Source organism: Dermacentor albipictus, chromosome 8, assembly GCF_038994185.2.
Source record: "Dermacentor albipictus isolate Rhodes 1998 colony chromosome 8, USDA_Dalb.pri_finalv2, whole genome shotgun sequence".
Lineage (NCBI taxonomy): Eukaryota > Metazoa > Arthropoda > Arachnida > Ixodida > Ixodidae > Dermacentor > Dermacentor albipictus.
Genome location: NC_091828.1, coordinates 132195962 through 132217096, shown reverse-complemented (window position 1 = coordinate 132217096; position 21135 = coordinate 132195962). Strand labels below are relative to the sequence as shown.

General features: G+C 44.9%; 1 protein-coding gene across 2 annotated transcripts in view; it reads right to left on the bottom strand.

Annotated features, from left to right (window-relative positions):
• Nucleotides 1-21135, bottom strand: part of LOC135905857 (ATP-binding cassette sub-family C member 2-like) — a 79829-nt gene that overhangs the window by 30228 nt on the left and 28466 nt on the right. For both annotated transcript variants that reach the window (XM_070523016.1, XM_065436972.2), the window contains 6 exons: nucleotides 16158-16378; nucleotides 9131-9307; nucleotides 7710-7877; nucleotides 6754-6938; nucleotides 6401-6476; nucleotides 894-1101 (listed from right to left, as the gene is read on the bottom strand). In XM_070523016.1, coding sequence (XP_070379117.1) covers nucleotides 894-1101; nucleotides 6401-6476; nucleotides 6754-6938; nucleotides 7710-7877; nucleotides 9131-9307; nucleotides 16158-16378 — 1035 coding nt within the window. The remainder of the gene's footprint in view (nucleotides 1-893; nucleotides 1102-6400; nucleotides 6477-6753; nucleotides 6939-7709; nucleotides 7878-9130; nucleotides 9308-16157; nucleotides 16379-21135) is intronic.

Sequence of the window (21135 nt, the reverse complement as noted above, 5' to 3'; positions counted from 1 at the left end):
TGGCGATAAAGAAGGCTGGTGTAGTTCGGTTGTGCGTATGTATTGTGATTCTTTTAAATATAGTATTCTTGCGAAAAATAAAACCAGTTGTCAGTAGCGTTTCCTCGTCGTCGTGTCGTCTTTTCTTCGTGTGTCCGTTCCTTTTTAGCGCTACCATCAGTTTTAAAGAATGCATCACCAACTATTCCAGCACCAAGTTTTATTGAAGTATATTTCACTGTATTTCCTAGGAAATCTAAACACCAACTTGCCCAAGAAGAAGTTCTTTTGAAATGACTTCGCCGTAATTTGGATAAAAAAAAAACATTGGGGAAAGAACTTTCTGATTCGCCCTAGTAGGAAGATAGCACACCAGACGCTCGTCTAGTGTGCTATCCTACGCGAGTAGAAGGGGTATAAGGAATGAAAAGAAAGTAAGGAGAGAGGGAGGAGAGTGCTATCATGCGAAGGAGTTCGGCTGTCCATAACAGCACGCCTACAATCGGTCAGTGAGGCCAGCTGATTTTATGAACCGTAGGAATGCCCACGCCGCTTTGTAAGCCGACGACGCGCGGCGCCATAGCCCAAAAAATATTTGTCTCTGAATATCATCTATTGACTAATCGGTTTAACATAGTCCATATAGAGCATCGCGTTCGGCGCCATAACGATCCCAAAAGCACAACACGTGTTCGTTCCTCTCTTCGCAGCTGCAGGAATCACATATAGGCATGCCTGACCTTCCAATAAGTTCGCTTCACATAGATTTCATCACGCGCATTGTAGCTCTATTATCGTTTTCTTTCCTGCCCTGTGCTGCAGTGTCAAGTTCACGCGTTCACTTTAGAGGCTACTTTTCTGTCCGACCATATTGGGGAATGCGTGACTGACTGGCAGCAAAGATGTGCGCTTACAGTCGCAGACGCACAGAGCACCCAGAACCGTGACCCAAGTGGCGTCAGAGTAGCCTCCGTTGTCCAGCGTTCCGGCCGCGTCGGTCCACATCTTGATCCAGCAGAGAAACAACGCTACGGCCACTGCACGCGCCACGATACTGAGAATGGCCAAAGGAAAGCAGACGCCTGACATTGTCACCAGGGCCCGGAGCAGCTCAACGGTAGTCTGCAGAAGGAACAGTGAGACACTGACACAAGGAACATAACATAGAAAACGATGTTAGAAATCAAGACTCGCTAATTCGTTCTGTCAATCTGTGGGAGCGGTTCCCAGCGACCGTTGTGCTGCGCGGTTGTTGCTAAGTGTAGTACTGGATTTAACAACACCCACTCGTTGCTACACCATGCTTGAATTGTCCGGACACTAGTCAATCGGCATTGTTATGCGAGTCCATACCTCTGTCTATCTTACTCTATCGCCTGCTCTGTGTCATTTGTGGTGTCTTCTACTTAGCGCCTGTGCCCCAGTGGTTGTGCGTCGCTACTCTGCCAGGCTCCTCGCACCCTCGTTATTTTAGCAAAAAAACAGCTTACTTGGTTTCCTCTTTGTAGAACATTTTTCGTGTGAAAAGATTATATGCCCCATTATGCGGAAATCTGTTGGCGTGGGCGTGACCGAAAGTGGGCAACAAAAATCGCCTACGGCACAGAGTAAAAGCCCCCAGGGGTCCTTAGCTATCGCCTAAGAGACGCGAAAGCTTTGTAAAGCCTTCTGTAATCCTCCCTATTCCTCCTTAACACACATTTGTCCACCCTAGCCCTCGTGATTACAATCACTACTTAATTAACTTTGCTAATCACAATTTATGTCATACACACTTGTACATGCTTTGGTTCGCTTCTGGCCTTCCTTGGGTCACGTGATATTTGCTGTACCCCACAACACGACCTTGAAACATCTAAGGCTTTCGCCTTGAAAACACATCAATAAATGATGGGAGATTGACTTAAAATTTCTAGGGGAGGTTCTTTTAAACAAGGTAAATAAACGGCTTTGAAAAGAAACTTCGGTGCATTCGGTCGGGGTGCGAGGCGAGCACGCTTCCTCGACGCCACGGCGGCTTTTTTTTTCTCTCTCTCTTTATTTCCAGCTTGGCTACGAGCACCAGAAGAGTTTGTGATCATAGATCACACTCGTTTTATATGAGTTAAAGTATCAAGCACTGACACCCCAGATTCGTCACAGCCATTCGTTTTGTACATGGCACGTACCTTCACAACCATTTCCACAAAATATTCATACACAGATCGGCCTTTACCATCACACTGTCTGTATGCCAACAGACTGCGCCAGACTGCGTACAGCCCAAGTAAAAAGATAACATCCATCTGTTCAAAATCGCGTTCAGGTGGTAAAAAACGAATGCCGTGTGGATTTAGGGGCATACTTTAGAAGAGTTAACTGCTGGGCTAGTTGGTGATCTTGCCTACTGAAAAGATCTTGCGCCAAGAAACAACACACACAAGAAAGACGACGACACCACGGGTGCTTGGTGGTGTCGTCGTCTTTCTTGTGTGTGTTGTTTTTTGGCGCAAGATCTTTTCAGTAGTGAGGGGTAGGTCTATCTTTAATGTTCTCTGTAATATATCCCAAAAGAAAATGGCATTATTACAATCAATGAAGACAAGTTCGATCGTTTCAGCCTTGTTGCACAGAAAGCATCTGCTTCCCCATGGCACATAAATCCCTCTTTCCTCTAAGCCCGTTTTAACAGGCAAGGTTCCCGTGTGAAGCTTAAAAAAAAATGTTTTATCGTTTGCCGGTATCCACATATTTTGAACCCCTTTAAGCACGTCTTGCCCAAGTCCTTCTGGAACAATAACCGATGCAGTGGAACATAGAACACACTCTCTATGATATCCTTCATTAAACGCTTTCTTTTTACATTGGAGAGATACACAAGGGAAAATCTTGCCCTAAGGAAGCGATAGGACGTTACAACTTCACGCAAGAACCTTGAAATTGTGTAATGAGGGCCAATGGCTGAAGAAACAAAAAAGTCAGGCATAGAAACTGTTAACATGGTTTGAAAAAAGAACACAAAAACGGGTCTCTTTCGTCCATTATTAATATGAAATACGATACAATTGCTGAAGAAACAAGTGGCACACCGACAGACCACCTTTCTTTACTCGACGAAACAAATTTGTCCGTGATGTTCGCTCCAACGTAGAACACCAGGTAAACGTGGCAAAGATTCGGTGAAATTTTTGACTGTGCTTACGTGTACAATACAGTGCCTGCAGAAGATACATAATTTTCGCAGCGAGAAAAACGTTACAAATAGTGGCACGTGCAAAAATAGACAATTCAAGGCCACCCCATGCTTCGGCCATCGCACGCATTTCATCTGTTTTTTTTTTCGAGCTAGAGTGACTCGTTCTCACGATATCCATCCAAAGGTACCCCCAGATAAGTACTAGGTGTCGTGAACCACCGGATATTTTCAAAAACAACGGGCGTCGCATTCCAATGGCCATGCCAGAGACCAATACTGTTTCGCTTATTGATTTCACTGCCACTTTTCTCACAAAACCTTTCAGTAATTATTAATAATGAGCTAACACTCTCCTTAGCCGCAGCGAATAGGGCAACATCATCGGCATAAGCTAGAAGACGAACTTCAGGGGATTGTATCTTGAACCCACTGATTAACTATTTTTCTACAGAGCGGATCCAAAAATAAAGCAGAAAGTAAAGCACTTAACGGACAACCCTGTCGAACGGAAGAGAGTACTTGTATGCGTTGTGGCAGTTCATCACTAACAATTAAATCGGTACACGAGCTTTGATATGCCATTTTGATGCCTTTACGCATGACGGAACCAAGTCCTACATAATTAATCAATAAAAGGGGAGCACTGTGTGATACCATGTCAAAAGCCTTAGCTAGATCTATTTGAGGCATCGCTACCTTGAGGAGAACGCTATCGCAATATTCTAAGATGCTGCTAGCTGTATGAATATTTGTAAATATTTTCCTACCCCTGATGCCACATGCCCGATGCGGCGCAACTAACTTCCGTATAACTCCCTGCAGCCTGGCTGCAAGAACTTTCACGAAAACCTTGTAGTCGACATTTGTCAACGTAATTGGCCTGTATCCCGTTACTTTACGTAATCTATTGCTATCTTTGCCTTTTGGGATTAGTACTGTGTGCGCACCATTGAACGATAGAGGTGAAGTCCCGCTCCACGATTCTGGACGACTATAGTGCGTGCGTGCAAGGAGCTCTTTCATGACGTTCCGAGGTCTACAAACGGTGCAATGCTTTCGCATTTCCACACGTAATCATTCTTAAGTGTGTCTGCCGAATTGTTTGCAATTGAGAAGTTTTCGGACAATATTTCACTATTTTTATAATTTCTTAAATAACTACTGTGACCTCAGTGATTGATTATGTTGCTATTGCCGTACTCAATTCTTTCTCATTGTTTTAGGGTTAGTGGGCTGTCATATTGATTTTTTTTCTTTCTTTCCCTTCTTCCTGTATTCCATATCTCTGTTTGTATCACTCATTCTTGATGAATATAGGGAGGCGTAGTGCTCCTATCGATGGATGTTGCCAAAGCGTTCCTTTCTTTCTCTCGGTCAATTGCATCTATTGAAATCGATAAAGTAATACTTAGCGCTACCTGCTTTTTATCTCTTACGGTTGGCTAGCGTAGTTTAATTTCGCACAAATTACTGATGAAAATCAATTATCTAGCGAATGATATAGTGTTTGGCGTTTCAATCCAGTCGGGTATTTTTCTTTTGCTCTTTTTCTGTATATACTGCGCCTCCTTGGCATCTTCGTTTCATTAATAACGATGTTGCAAGGGACGGGTGCTCAGTAAGCTATATTCTGCTGCTTTCACTAAAACAAAAACACATAAACTGGCCACAAGCATAAACTTTCTCCCTTCTGTTCTCCCTCGCGGGCACTTATGCAGTCCTCTCTTCGCCGCTTGAATGTAGCTCGTTTCACCACATTTTTTTCGTTCAGTTCTTACGCGTGTTTGAACATGCAGTACCCGTTTCTAAAGTTTGCCAACATTGGTTAACGTGACGCTTACTATTTATGGTAAATTTAAAATTAAATACTGATCTTTTACGTGCCAAAACCACGATCTGATGATGAGGCCCACCCCATTGGGGGACCCAGGATTAATTTTCACCACCTGGGGTTTACTGACGTGCACCCAATTCATGGTACACGGGCGTTCTTGCATTTCGCCGCCCATTGAAATTCGGCCAGAATCTGATCCCGCGCCCTCGGGTATAGCAACGTCGCACCTCGGCCGCTGCGCAACCACGGCGGGCTCGTGTTCTTCGGGAAATAGACTTCGTTCGTCGGTTCGAAAGGCAGGTGTGGCGAAACGAGTGATGCCACGAAGCCCGCAAGCATCAGTAAATATCCACAGGCTGCTCCCGCCTGTAGCCGCCCACCCCAGACGGCGGATGTTCGTAGCCGCCAAAGATGACCAAGCTCTTGGTAAAATGAATATATTTACAATATTTACATATCTTATATACAGCAAGGAAAGTGGGTAGAACACCTAGTCGTTATGCCGAGAGAGCTTGCTTCGGGGACAAATTACCTGGCGTCTGCTGCGACCCCAAGTGCACAACTGTGAACTACACACTCGGACGAGATTTCTCGCGCGCTCGCTTTCGTGTTCCTCTCTCTCGGCCAATTCGACCCTCAACTCGGCAAAAGGGGTTTGGCGGTGACTCCCGCAGGTCGACCCGCTCCTACCGGGCACGCCGATGACATCAGTGTCTCAAGGCACATTCTCGCCTCTCCTCTTTTCAATGTGCACAATCCGACGATATGTAGAGCGGACCTTAAGGCATTAAAAGCACAATGACAAAAAATAACTGTCAATGAATTCTATTTTACAGTTGCAGAATGGGCTATATGAAGGTCAAATTATTTGACGGCTCCGGACTCATTTTATCTTCCTTAGTTCTTGAACGTGCTCCTGAATCTTATACAATCTTTATATATGTTTAAGATTCTTCGGATTAAGGCCCGCAGAGGGGATAGCACACCTAGTGCTAAGCAGTAAAAATTCCAGCCATGGACCTACCACCACTAAGAAGTACTGAATGGCGGACGAGTTGGTATTCTGTACTGGCGCAGGATGGTGCGATGAGCAAGGGACGAGGAAGAAACACGGCACGAACATCCCTTGTTTACCGCGCTATTCATTATCACTGTGGATAAGAGGTGAATAAAAGCAATAGTGAGCTAGTTTATTGTAACATTAATCATTAGAAAGCTAGAAACCACTAGAACGCATTAGAAACGAGTCCCGCTTCCCAAGTAATGTTTATTTTTCCTTCCGTTTTTTTTTTCTTTTTGGGAACACTCACTGCAAGGGTTACGGGAAAAAGAAGGACAAGCGCTCCAATAAAAGCGTGGGATTCTGTCTACTATGGCATGCATCGAAGAAAGAAAGAATTGGTTATACCTACTAAATCTTTATTTCGTGTTTCAACTGCGATGAGCTTTCCGGAAACGCTGTATTCGTCCATCGTTTCCTCGTGATATCTGCAAGACAGGAAAGAAAAATTAATCTCTCGCTCTTTAATTTCTACCTCACTCTGAGAAATTGTGCGCAGGCCAGACACTCAAAAGGCATATAGGTACAGCATTGCTACCTAAAGTATACAATGGCCACACTATGAGAGGGGTAATGTCAGTAAGACAAGGGTAACTGGAGATCCCTGGGAGGGACCTTTGGTCCGTAGTGGACATGATGATGATGACGATGTGTCGACGGCAGTGGAGTGCACGGCAGAGTGTAGGATGCGCATTCTATAGTTACCCGCTGTCCCGCTTGTCAGCGACCGATGAACCCGGCCTGCTCCCGAACAGCAGCGTCTTCGGCGCCCTGCGGTCGTTGATCAGCTCCGGCAAGGTTCGGAATGGCAGCACTCGTTTCTTCCACACGAGGAATAACTGTTCGACATGTCTCAGGAACACGCCTTGGTTACAAACCATGATGCGGGTCTGTCGACAGAGAAGGGTCGAACAGTAAATTAATTTTTAAAATTCTGAAAATTAGTTTCCGTGTAGACAAGAACAAGAACTTCCAAACAATAACTTCGTCGAGTGAATATTGTAGAAGCCCTTACTCGTAACAGGGACTTTACGCTTTACGGTGCATATAATATTTCCGACTAAACTGACTATATTGCCTCAAAAGTGTTATAACATCGCTCATTAATGTGTACTGCAAAAATTAACTATCTAAAAACATCCTTAACTTATGTGAATAAACTGACCTTCAGAGTGCGAATTCCCCTTCTCTCAACTCCTTCGAATGAGTTTTTAGAATTCCGCCATTTTACAATACCGCAACATATATTTGTTTATTTTCATTCTTGTTTTTTATTGTCGTGTTTGTTTGTTCGATACAACAAATACAAGCACAATCGGATAAACATTCTCAAAAATGTGCCACGTATGGTGCAGCATTCTTTCTTTCTGCTTAGTTTTAAGGGATCTTAATTTCAATTTCAGCACCAGATGATGCAGTTCATGGTAGAATAGCTGCCTTGTGGGAATGCATCGTGAAAGATACGAACCAACGAAGACAGAGAACAGAGACAGACACACACGCACGGGCGCTGCACGTCTGCACGCAGGCATCATCGTTCCGTTCTCGTATTTCGCGCGGCTTTGGGATTACACATGCCGAAACAAATGGCACAAGTTTCCATACTGGCCACCTCTGGGACAACATTAAGCCATCGTTAGGTGGTCACGTGAAGCCAGTACCTTGTCATGTAGCAGTCCATCTCGTCCCAGTACCCGCGCAAAGACCTTGGCGGCTACGTGCACGTCCAAGGCGCTGAGAGTGTCGTCCACGAGGTAGACGTCACTGTCGCTGTACGCCGCACGTGCCAGTGCCAGCCTCTGCTTCTGGCCTCCGCTCAGGGTTTCGCCCTGCCCGAGGTAGGTCACGCAGAAAAAAAAACAAAGTGCAACCACACGGAAACTACACTCACCCCCGTCGCCTATAACGCAATCGCAACGCGTCAGTATAGAACGGGGCATATATGCGGCGTATTGCACGGTCTCGGCAGATTGCGCTTCGCTGCGTTTCTTGACGTTACGGTTACAAAAAATGAAGACGAGACGTAATCATGGCTCCGTGATGACAACAGAAACTGAAGCTTTAAATGAAAGAAGTCTTCGTAAATGAACAGCGCGAAACCGACGACGGACAAGGATTCGGACAACACGAGTGCTGTGTTGGGTGTGTCTTTCGTCCGTTTCGTGCTGTTCGTCTACGAAGACATTTTAGTCGATGACTAAGGAAAATCACAATGTCAAGAGAGCTCGACACAAAATAAGCGAAATAATAACCTGCCGACTCATCCATCTATACTGCCTGATAAAAAATGCGAATAGCATTATCAAGAATAAGAGTAAAACAATGATCACCAGGAAGATGCGAGTAAAAGATAAGTAAAAAAACTGGTTTGTCAAAGCAAGTGACCTGGCGTAGAAACGAAACAAATCTGTCGGAACTAAATGTCTGACCATAACACATTATCGCTACTAGAATAATTATTGTTTACCTATTAATGTTCCGTACTTGAACTACGACTGAGATATTAATTATTTAGTATTTTCCAGTAGACAAACAAGTTAATATAGTCAAGCTAACATTGTCATGCACACATTCATTGGTGAAGCCTACGTCCAAGTCACTCGTCTAATAGAACAAGAGCATATCGTGTGCAGCTCTGATAACCTTATTGTGGCTCCATGGTCAGAAAATGCAGCGAGAGAAACCGGAACAGAACAGAGTGCTAAAAGCGAAAGTCAAGAGGAATCTTTTCTGCAAACAAAACCTTTACCACGATGCTGATTTCCCAACTACGCAATGAGAACGACCTATGAATAAGACAGCGTTGAGACCCAATATGTATTATTTTTTTTAGCAAAAGTTGTTCTTGAAAAGTGACCCAGTACATTAACCTTCTAAGGGACACCAAGAATGCTGGTGGCTGATGGGGAAAACATTTTAGCCGATGATTAAGGAAAATCACAATGTCAAGAGAGCTCGGCACAAAATAAGCGAAATAATAATAATAATAATAATAATAATAATAATAATAATAATAATAATAATAATAATAATAATAATAATAGACCAAAACTAGGACACAGGCAACCTTAGAGGGCCACACCTTATCTCCGACTTCGGTGAGATCTCCAGCAGACAACAGCTCGAGATCCCTCGTGAGGTCACAGGCTTCAAGGACGCGCCAGTAGCGGCCAGCATCCATGCGCTTGCCGAAGAGCACGTTGTCTCGAATAGTCATGTTGAAGATGCAAGCCGTCTGAGGCAGGTAAGCCACACTACCCTGCATTTAAATATGACTTTAAAATCAAGACTACACAAGCATGCGAGGAACCTGACAGTAACGTCTGGCAAATTTTGGAGGTATCGAGATTTTAACTTTGAGACGTAAGAATCACTGATAACCATTACTTTCAAGGTCACAATGTGAGGAGCCTGGAAGGAATTCGCTGGTTATAACTTATGAAGTACGAAATACGAGACTGCTAACAAGGAAAAGTACCCTGCGTGCTTCAACGCCAGCGTCATGGTGATTGTCCCGGAGGATGCAAATGTTAACTTTCTATTTATGCGGATCGATGAGCAAAACGAGAACAAGGGGAAAGCGGGAGCCTACGTATCAACCAGTGGGCTTGTCTTCTTCAAGGCCACATATGCTTTCCTTGGCATGGTATATATAGCTAGGCTTCTTCTAAAGTGGAGATGGGGTAAAGCGGGTGGGTGCCGCAATGAGCGAAGGTGTGTTAGCGGCGAGGGTGTAGGATTGAGAATAAATGAGTGCTGTGCACAAGGCCGGTGACACGGCCGTCTGCCAGCCACGTGTCAACGGTCGTGTGTCAGCCGGCGTGTCAACGCGTGCATGGCAGCCCTCTATTACCTGCCTCGCTGGAGGTCGCGGGCTATCGTGTCTTTGAAAGAGATATTAGGAGGTGCGGCAGAAACCGGTGCTCGGGAGGAAATATATACAAAAAATACTGAAATGGAATAAATTAATAAATAAATAAAAGAAAAAAAGAAAGGAAATAAAAACAAAGAACTAAGCAACCAAACGAAGTGTTGCCGCCTCTAGCTTGAAATTTAGCATAGCTCCCTTTGAAGCCAAGCCCCTTTGTAAGCACGCTCCAAGCTACCAAGCTACCACGCTACCAAGCTCCCTTTGAAACGTTTATGCTTATGGGTTGCAATGTCCTGAACTTATGGATAAGGTATGATTTTCTGTATTTTCATTCTTTTTTAGAACGGAAATTTGACTGTAAGATGCAGAGTTTAAGTTCATCAAAGTTATGACCTGGTTTATTGAAATGCTCGGCGACGGCTTTGGAAAGCTTCTTCGCTGTGTCCGCGCGATGTCCATTTAAGATGACGTTCGTAGATTGCCACGTTTCACCGATATATTGTTTCTTACAGAAGGAACATTCAAGCATATAAATAAGATCGGAACTTGTACAAGTAAAGCTGCATTTGATTTCGTGCGTATAACTATTTGTGGCGCTTTTAATTCTGATGTCACTTTGAAAGTGCCTGCAGATTTTGCCCCTGGGTTGACAACGTGCTTTTATTACGCAGGAGCAATGGTGGCTGATTTTTGCGTGCAGTTACTTGTCTTTAAAGTTTCTGTTGCGGTGATAGGTAACCCTTGATACCTCCGGGAATGCTTTTCTGAGACGCTCGTTACTTGATAATATTGGGTGGTATTTTCGTAGGACGTTCTTTATGTTTGTAGTGCATTAGAATATTTTTTTTATAAAGGCTGGAGGTCAGTCAGATTCTGTTGTAGGCTGTTTCGTAGGACAGCTTCAATCTGTCCCATGAAAATGCTCGCGTACGTGGGAGCGAATGGTGTTCCCATGCTAGTGCCGAAAGTATGCAGGTAGTGAATAGAATCGAATTCAAAATAGTTGAGCGTGAGAACCAACCTAAGGCGCGACAGGTAAACTTAGAAGCGGTTGCTTGGGGATTGATTGCGAGGGATTTCGATGCGGCTTCAATTCATTCAGTCATGGGTATGTTAGTGTAAAGGGCAGAAACTACCAAAGTGACTAGAATTGCGCGGTCGCAAAGGATTTGGTTGGCGTTGATGCCGTAGATAATTCGAAGGAAGTGCGGCGTGTCTTGAACAAAACATGGTAGCGTCATAGCTATCTTTGACACGTGGTTATTTAAGAATTCAGATAGTGACTAGGTAGGTGTGTTGTTATTAGACACAATATTATGTATCTCGCCACCACCACCACCACTGCATTTGCTCTGCGGTGGTGGTGGGCGAGCGGCATCGCAGAAAGTGTAACCAAGTTCTTCGATACTTGCAGTTGCAGCTATCCTTCCCTGGAAACATCACCCACGTGGCACCGGTGCTGACAGAGGAATCGTTCCACGATTACATCCAGCGGTGACGTCATCGAGCTACCTTAAATGAACAAGGCTCCGCTAGCATCGGTGCATTTGCTCTGTGGTAGTGGTGACAAGCGGCATCGCAGAAAGTGTAACCAAGTTCGATACTTGCAGGTTGGTGCTGCATTAAACTGTACCTTTTAGTAGAAGTGGACACGGCAACCAAGTCGTGACGATGTCACCTAGTGTGCCCCTACTTGTGCAGGTTGGTGGCTGGAAATTTGGTTATCGTAGTGACGATCCTTGCTTAATTGTGTTGCGGAGTCCACACACTATTATAAACTAAATAATTGTTTTGCCCTAGCAAGTCTTTTGCTTTCATTGTCAGTTAATGTCGAGGTAAACCCTGGGCCTATTACGGATTCAATGTTCCAGGAACTATTATAAACGCAAAAAACAATTGTGTTTAACATTTCGCTAATGCAAGAGAAACAGGCCTCATCCGAGTCCACTATGATTCAAGCACGGAACAGATTGCTAACCACTGAGAAGAAATTAGAGTGCATAGATAAAGTGGCAGGCTGCAAAAACTTGAGAATGCAATTGATAGGAGCGATATTGAAGTGAGCGCTCTGTGTAGACAGGTTGACGACTTTACCTTCCTTTGACTGTTTGCCTTTTCCCTCGCAGACGTCTCCAACCGCGACGGCGGTCGGCAGCCGAGAACGGCGGCACGAGCCCTATGACCGCCAGCGTGTTTTGAGGCACGTGAGGGCATCGCAGGAACGCGTCCACGATTCTGCCAACATACACCGTGTGCATGACATCATCAAGCCAGCACGGCTACACTCTAAAAATATTTTACACCCTTTCGGTTCTTTCTTCCCACACAACAATAATCGTCATCTGCCTTGCTTGCGTTTCCTGTCTTGAAAACGCCGCGCCCGCTACTTTCCTGTCGGGAACGCTATGTCATGCTGATAAGGCGCTTGCAGTTCATTACTGGGAAGTACCGGGCTCGCAGCATTAAAGAAAGGAAATACGGACGAGACAGATTATGTTTATTGTTGTGTGGCAAGATACAACCCAAAGCGTGTAATTTTGCTTTAGAGTGTTGATCAAAGCGCTGATGCGATGATCATATGGTGGAGCCCAGCGAAGGTGAGACCAAGAGACTTCGTCTTGATGAGACATCCAATCAGGAGAACGACAGTCCTTCAAACTATGACGTAAGCGAATATGGAGTCATTGACTGTGGTGATGAATCTGTCAAATTCGTCACCTACGAAAAGAAAAGAAGAGAAGGAATCCTGGTAGTGTTCCGACCATCAGAAGGACACAATTTTTGGCACGTGAATCCAAATCATACTGCATGATTGTCTCGGCGGCAAAGGAAAAAGTTCTAATGTTCCGAGTAAACAGAGACGGCAGTTTTTCAGTGAGTCTTACCTCAGTGGCATCAGCGAAAAAACTGATTTTACTGCACGAAGTCGCAGGACTAAGAGCTAAGCCCTACATACCGGCTTCGTACACTTGAAATGTCGGAAAGATTCGTCATGTGCCACTTCAGTACACTGAAGGGCAACTGCTCTAGATTTTGAAAGATTTTGGAGCAAAATCAGTCTGCCACAAACAAGATACTACCGTCTGGAGGATGGTACGGTTGGATCGCGCTCTTTGCACAATTCGATCCTTCACTTCAGAGATGACAAGCCAATGCCTACGAGAATCCACTTGGGCTTCACCGGCCACCCGGTGGCAGAATACCTTGGTCCTGCCTTGAGGTGTTGTGAGAGGTTTGGACACCTGGCAAAAAACTGGTTGGACACGTCGGTGTAAAATCTGCTCTGAGAACCATGAGCATGCGGAATGCAAGTCTGTGAGACAACCTAAATGTGCAAATTATGCGGATAGTCATACGGCTTCTTTCTCAGGATGTCCACAGAACAAGGCCACATCCATGCTACGTAAACATGAATTCGTTCATGGGAAGCAACCACTATACAAGGAGCCCCTTCCGAATCTAGATGCAGTTAGCCCAGCGAATAATCGCCAGTTTACAGCAACTGAACAAAAATCAAAAGAAGCATCGTATTCATAGCAAGCTGCGCAAGGGTCTCAGAGAGAGCGGAGTCATCATTCTGCTACGGCCATTGAAGGCCACACATCGCAACAGTATCTACGACCTAACCTAAGACAATCTCAGCGATCTTCTCAGAACACCCCTCAACGATCACATCAGACGGCGACTGGAACATAGGCATTCCAGGATAAAGCCGCGCCACTCAGTGTTGGACAGATGATTCGACCCGTGCTGTTTGCTGCAGTTCGAGGAATTGTCACAGCTCTACCTCAACCGAACAGCCTTCCAAAGGTAAAGGCACTGTTGTCTATGGAGCCATTAATGCGCCAGCTGTCCACATAAGTGCTACCAGATGGCAATCCTGAATAGTCGTTACTAAAGTGTCGCAATATTTCAGTGGAACGCTAAAAGCCTTCGATCCAAATCTGCTGCGCAAGTTAGTAGCACAATACAGCTACTCTGTGCTGTGAATACAAGAGGCTAGAGTACGTGGTGACTTCCGTCTTGCTAATTACATAGTATATAAATCCTCTCGTCCAGCTAGAAACAGTAGAACCATGCTCTCCATTCGAGAAGAGTCGTTTTTCAGTTATAGTGTTACATTAGTATACTTATGTTACCGACATATTTGTTATGATTTCACTATTTTTGTAATGATCTTTCTTTTATTTTACATTCCTATGTGAAAAACAGTTCTTTCTTCCTTTCTTGTTCCTTTTAATTAGTCATTTATTTATTCCATTTCAGTATTTTCTATATATTTTTTTTCACGAGCACCGGTTTCTGCCGTTCCTTCTAATATCTCTTTCAGAGACACGATAGCCCACGACCACCAGCGAGGCAGGTAATAAATAGAAGGAGAATGTAAAAACAGCGCTGAAAACGTACACCGGACAGCACAATAGAGGACGGGACGCACATAGAAAGATGCTGTGCACGCCATTGACACGCCGGCTGGCACACAGCCGTTGACACGTGGCTGACAGACGGCCGTGTGACTGGTCTTCTGCGCAGCGCTCCTTAATTCTCAATTCTACACCCTTGCCGCTGACACACCCTTCGCTTGTTGCCGCACCCACCCGCATTACCCCCTCTCCCCTTTAGAAGAAGCCTACCTATATACACTGTGCCGAGGAAAGCATATGTCGCCTTGAGAAAGACAAGTCCACTTGTCGAAACATTGGCTCCCGCTTTCAACTTGTTCTTGTTTTGCTCATCATCTTGAATTTCCATCTCTCACCTTCCGGGTGTTACTTATGCTGGTGTTATTTCTATAGGCACTACGCTGCATCTTCACAATGGCGTACAGTAGTGCGAAAGTTGCGGGTCTCGTCATACAACCAGTATATAGCACGAGAGAAAGGTAATTAAGGCAGACAACTGGGCTAGTTTGAGTAGTTTGACATACTTAAAGCACTGGAAAAGCAAAAGCCCACCACACAAAGCAGATAGAATTGATCAGCGCCCATTCGGTGTCTCTGGCTTCTCTCTTTCGGTTTCTTGTTGTTTTCAAGCGCTTTAAATATGCTAAACCGAAAGGTATGCTCGTCCATTGCCCACTGCTGGTCGCCCTCTGCGCGACGTCGGCTGAATGGAAGTTTCACAGAAGGATCAGCGGCTCACAATACGTGAACCATCCTGCTTTCTCTGAAACACGCAGCCGGCTTTAGTTGCAGATCGGCTGAGAAGAGCCCCAGCATTCCGTGCACTTTACAGAGTTGGTTAGTCGCGGTGCAGGGTATTCTGGAGCGAGAGGGGCTCTTCGGTGAATCCTGGAGGTGTTTGCCTGGAGGCATGTTTAGCATGCTATACTCCTGAAGGGTATGAAAATAATGAAATGGCATGCATGGAGATATTACGGTAATGTGTACGCAACGTTAACGCTTTCATTCCTACACTTCCCTTTTATAGGTGTATGGTAACACAGCAACTATTCCACTTGAATTGTGCAGTGAAATATAGCTGAAAGCTTTGTTCAATCCAAAGTCCCAGCATTAGCTCTGGCGCTTTGTTGGCTCCTCGTTGCACAATGCAACGTTCCGTATTTCCTCCTGTTCCGCAACAATGTCCGCAACGTGCGAAACCTTGCTTTCCTAACAAAAGTACAGACAGTTGTCGCATCAGTAGCCTTCGCTTTTCATTGCTGGCCAGCCACACAGACATTTAATGAAATGCACACGGCTAGGCCTAGTCTTAGTTATAATTCCGACTTGCGGTAGCAAAATATGTACAAAAGCAGAAAGAAACACTAACGTTATTTGTTAGGCTTCAGAATATTTCGCCACAACACTGCTAATTCTAACTACGGGGTGATCTGTCCGCGTAGAAAAGTGGCGAACTTGTGATTAGAATTATTTTTATATTCATTTTTTTGCTTGCTTGCTTGCTTGTTTGCTTTTGTTTGGTTGACACAACACATTTTGTGCTAGAATCGGAGAAGCTATCCCTTTAGTACACTACACACCTACTGATAGTCTTAAATAGTTTATGGCTGTCCGTAGGCACGTACGAAGCCTACAGGCACCACCGAGTGCTATCTACGCATTTTAAGGTGCTACCAAAAAGCGACGGAAAGCTACGCTAAACTAGACTTTTTTTACTGTGTGATGACATCATTTCTGCTCTCACTTACGTTTCGAATTTTGAAATAAAGGACGCGCCCGCGTTCTACAGCTTCCTTGTGCTGCTTTCGCCATCGAATACCAATGGATGAGCTTACACCAACACGCATGTCTCCCTCGATGCAGCGCAGGTCGCCGAGCACAGCTGCCAACAATGCGCTCTTTCCACTTCCCACGAGCCCAGCAACGCCGACAAAGGCGCCTGGTGTGATGTCAATGCTGACGTCGCAAAGTACCGGCTTCTCCTCTCCAGGTGCCTGCTCTCTGTCTCTGTCCTTGCCGCTCCAGATGAATGAGCACTTTCTGAGTGTCACAGCGCCTGTGAACCGGATAGTGTCGTACTAAATAAATAGTACTATATAAGTGTATAAGTTCTGGCATAAGTGAACGCGCGTTCAAGACGAAAAATGAAGAAGCAAAGAACACATTGAAGTGTCCAACATGTCGCATGACCGCTTCGCGCAAAGTGCAACGTAACAATGACTTACCTTCAACTGTCATTAAGCAACTTGCTGCGATTAATGGCAGTCTGGTAAATCTAACTGCCAAAGTGGAAGACTTGTCAAACCTAAAGGAAACTGTCGGTAACATTGAAAAGTTTGTTCAACATGTGTCAGACAAGTATGATGCTCTCCTACAAACGTCTGACAGACATGAGGGGCAGATCGAGAGCCTTAGCAAGAGAGCAGAAGTCTTAGAGGCACACCAAGACAAAAATGAAGTTGCAAGGCTAACTAAGGAACTAAACGAATTGCAGCAATACAGTAGGCGTCACAACATGGAAATTCACGGCATATCTTTCACCGAAAAAGAAAACCTTCTCGGAAAACTGAATAATCTTGCTCAGAAACTCGAGCTGCCCCTGCTGAATGAGTGTGATGTGGACGGTTTGCATCGCCTGCCAGCACGTGTGAACAAAGTGCCAATCATTCTCATAAGGTTTTCCCGACAATCTGTGAAAGTAAACTGGCTTGCAAAGCGTGAAGTTCTGAAGAAGTGTGATAAAGACATTTCCTTTTTCGATAATCTGACGGCACTGAACAGAAAGCTTTTATGGCTTGCCAAATCAAGAGCACGCGAACAAGGCTACCAATTTTCGTGGTGTTCCGATGGAAAGGTCTTTGTAAGGAAAGAACCTGGCGCAAGGGCATCAAGGATTGCCTCTGAACAAGACCTTGAGCTAATTGCTTAAGTTGGTTTCTTTTTTATTGCTGCTGTTACTGTTAACCTTCACGATGTATTATACTAGCGACTCCCTTAACACGTTCATAAATCAAAATAGCGATTGCAAATATTTTTCCTTGAATCATTTAAATGCACAAAGCCTCAGAAATAAGATTGCTGAAATTGAGGCTGATCTCGAGCTCATAAATAGTCACTTTGACATAATTGGATTTACAGAAACATGGTATATATCAAATAGCGATGTTACACAGTTAACAGCTTATGACAACGTCTCTGCATTTAGGAAAGAAAGACGTGGCGGTGGCGTATCTCTGTATATAAAGCAAGACATTGATTATGGGGTTCTTCCGGAATTCACCGTAGTTTGTGATGATTTTGAGACAGTTGGTGTGACCAATCATAATACAATTATACTTCTCACGTACCGACCCCCTCACGGATTAGTTAGCACCTTTCTTACTTACGTTGAGTCCTGTCTTGAATATGCTACCTTCACTAAACGACATGTTATTATCTTTGGTGACATGAATATTGATTTATTAAGAAGCAATGCTAGCCAGGTGCACCTCCTCGAGTTGATGTTATCATATGGTTGTGAAAATATTGTAGCTAAGCCCACACGAATCAGTCAACACTGTGAAACGCTCATAGACTTGTCCTTCACTAACTTACCTTTAAATAAAATAACATCCGGTGTAATTTTGACGAGCTTAAGTGATCACCTTCCTTTTTTTGCCTTCTTTTTCTTGGTGAAAAAAAATGGATAGAACTAAATTCCTCCGACGAATAATCAATGAAAATAACATTGCACAGTTCCATTCACTGATGGCTGACGTAGTCTGGGATGATATATATAGTGAAAGCAACCCGTGTAAGGCATATAACATTTTTTTAGAGAAAGTGCTTCGCCACTATAACAGTGCTTTTCCACTCGTGGCTATAAAAAAGCACAGGAGGATAAGAAAAGAGTGGATTACTCCGGTATTATACAGGCGTATCAACAGAAAAAACTGGCTGTTTGCTCGTTTCATAAAAACTAAAGATCCGGTTCATTTCACGGAATTTAAAAAATTCCGTAACAACTTAACTTCAGATCTTAAGAAAGCAAAATCAGCTTACTACGACAACAAATTTTCCACAGTCATGAGCAGTCCTAAATTATTGTGGCAAACAGCTAACATCATAAAAGGTGGCAAAGCACGCATTCCGCTGGATTTTTACATCGATGGTAAAAGATTTTCAGGTGTACCACTTGCAAACAAGTTTAACGAACATTTTCTCAATGCAGGTTCGCCAAATTGCTCACGCATGAGTCAAGCGTTAACGCTTATCACTTCATATGTTCCTTCCACTAATAGCAATTCACTGTTTCTGATACCTAGATCGGAGGAAGAAGTTGTAGGTGTTGTAAAGGCAATGAAGGATGGGTGCTCGCCAGGAAATGACGATATTAGTGCACGCCCCATCAAGGCCGTACTTCCATTACTTGTAGGTCCTCTAGTATATATTTGTAATCTCATATTAGAGACCGGTATATTCCCTGATAAAATGAAAGTTGCACGCGTAACCTTTGTATCAGAATGGGCTATCGCGCATGTGCGCCGATATCGTTTGCCACTTCTTTCCCTGGCTCTCCTTTCCCTCGGTGCCTACGCAAGTACATAAGCGTATGAATAAACGACCAGTTGGTCATTCTTTGTTCAGCAACAAGTCGCCTCGGTTCATTACTTCAAACGCGATACATGGTGTCAGAAGTGTTTGTCGCGGCAGCAGAATGGACGCCGTCAAGCCCCCGGAGCCGTTGCAGCTTTCTGGACACTTGAGAAGAAACTGGCTACTGTTTAAGCAGAAGTTGGAACTCTACATCACAGCGACGTCGTCAGACAAGCCGAGGAAGGAAGCTGTAAAAGCGGCAATACTTCTCAGCACCGCAGGTGACGATGCCTTGGACGTGTACAACAACTTCGTGTTTGCAGAAGGTGAGGACAAAGAAGATTATCAAACTTTGGTCAGGAAGTTTGAAGAGTACTGTCTCCCCGAAGGAAATGAGGTTTATGAAAGGCACGTTTTCCGCCTTCGAGTGCAGGACGAGGCAGAACCATTTGAAAGCTTTTTGCGGGATCTCAAGAAGCAAGCGAAACTCTGCAACTTTGGAGAGCTTGAACCATCCATGATAAGGGACCAAGTGGTTTTGGCATCAACGACAAAAAGCTCAGGCAGAGGTTACTTGGCGAGAAGGACCTTAGCTTGCAGAAAGCTGAGCAAATGTGCAAAGCAGCCGAAGTTTCTGCGCAGCAAAATGCATCATGGTCGAAGGAAAGGCTGCAAGTAGAGTACACGAGGGAAACTGAACGAGACAGCAAAAAACAATATCGATGCCGTCAATGCGGAAGAACTCATGCGCCAGAAGAATGTCCGGCTCGCGGAAAGTTTTGCTACGCATGCAAGAAAAAGAACCACTTCGCGGCATATTGCAGAAGACGCCAGATAAACCAAGTCGACGAAGCACAAAAGGCCGATGATAACTTCGATATCTTGAATATCGGCGTGTGCGGCATAACTGACGGCGCGGGAGCAGATTGGACAGTTCGCGGCAAGATAGCCGGCCAAGAACTGCGATTTAAAGTAGACACTGGCTCGCAAGCCAACCTACTACCTCTGTCTGTGTTCAGGCGTGCCAATCGATCAATGGAGCTAAGAAAAAGCACAGCAGTTTTAACGGCATATAACGGAAGCATTATCAAGCATGTGGGAGTCTCAACAGAAGTCCTGAGCATAAACGGCCAAGAACGTGACGTTACATTTTTTATTGTGAAGAAAGGTCGCCATGCCATCATTGGTCTCAAAGCATGTCGGGAATTCGGACTGATTCAAACAGTGAATGCAGTAGACTCGAGCGAAGAAGGCGCTCCCCAGCTGGCTTTTCCCCACCTATTTCGCGGAACCGGCTGCGTAAAGCGACTGTACAAGATGGTACTGCGACGGGATGCCGTTCCAGTGGTGCAGCCTGCCCGAAGGGTACCGTTGGCGATGAAGGAACCGCTTCGCGAAGAACTGAACCGCATGGAAGGGGCCTCTATCATTGCGAAAGTGGACGAGCCTACCGACTGGGTAAGCCCTTTAGTTGTAGTAAGAAAGAAGGATGGCCGGCTTCGCATATGTTTGGATCCAAGGGCCATAAACAAAAGCATAATGCGGGAACATTACCCGATGCCATCCCGGGAAGACATTGAAAGCGAAATATCGGGCGCAAAGTACTTTTCTCGGCTTGACGCAAACGCTGGCTTCCATCAGATACCATTGGACGATGCTACGTCACGCGTGTGCACTTTCGCAACGCCCTTTGGGCGCTACAGGTTTTTAAGGCTGCCGTTTGGAATCTCTTCCGCGAGCGAGGTCTTCCAGAAGACGTTAACAGAAATATTCGAAGGCCTGACAGGAGTACGCGTATACATTGACGACATTCTGGTCTGGGGTGACTCGACAGAGCAGCATAAGGAAAGGCTTCGAGCCGTACTAAAGCGAGCGGAGCAAGCTGGGCTGACGTTTAATGAAAAAAAATGTGTATTTTGCGTGACACAGGTGACATTTCTTGGTGACGTGATCAGCAAAAATGGTGTCCGTCCCAGCCCAGACTTAATTGAGAGCATACATGCCATACCACCTCCGAAGGATAAGCAGGCGGTTCGAAGAATGTTGGGCGTCGTCAATTACTTTCGCAAATATGTACCCTCACTCAGTGAAAAGACGTCATTACTTCGTGGCCTTATGAAGGAAAGCGTGGTGTTTGAATGGACATCAGCGCACGCGCAGGAATGGGCTCAGATCTGCGAAGCACTGATACACCCACCGCTTCTAGCACTCTTCGATTCAAATAAAGAAACGAAGGTA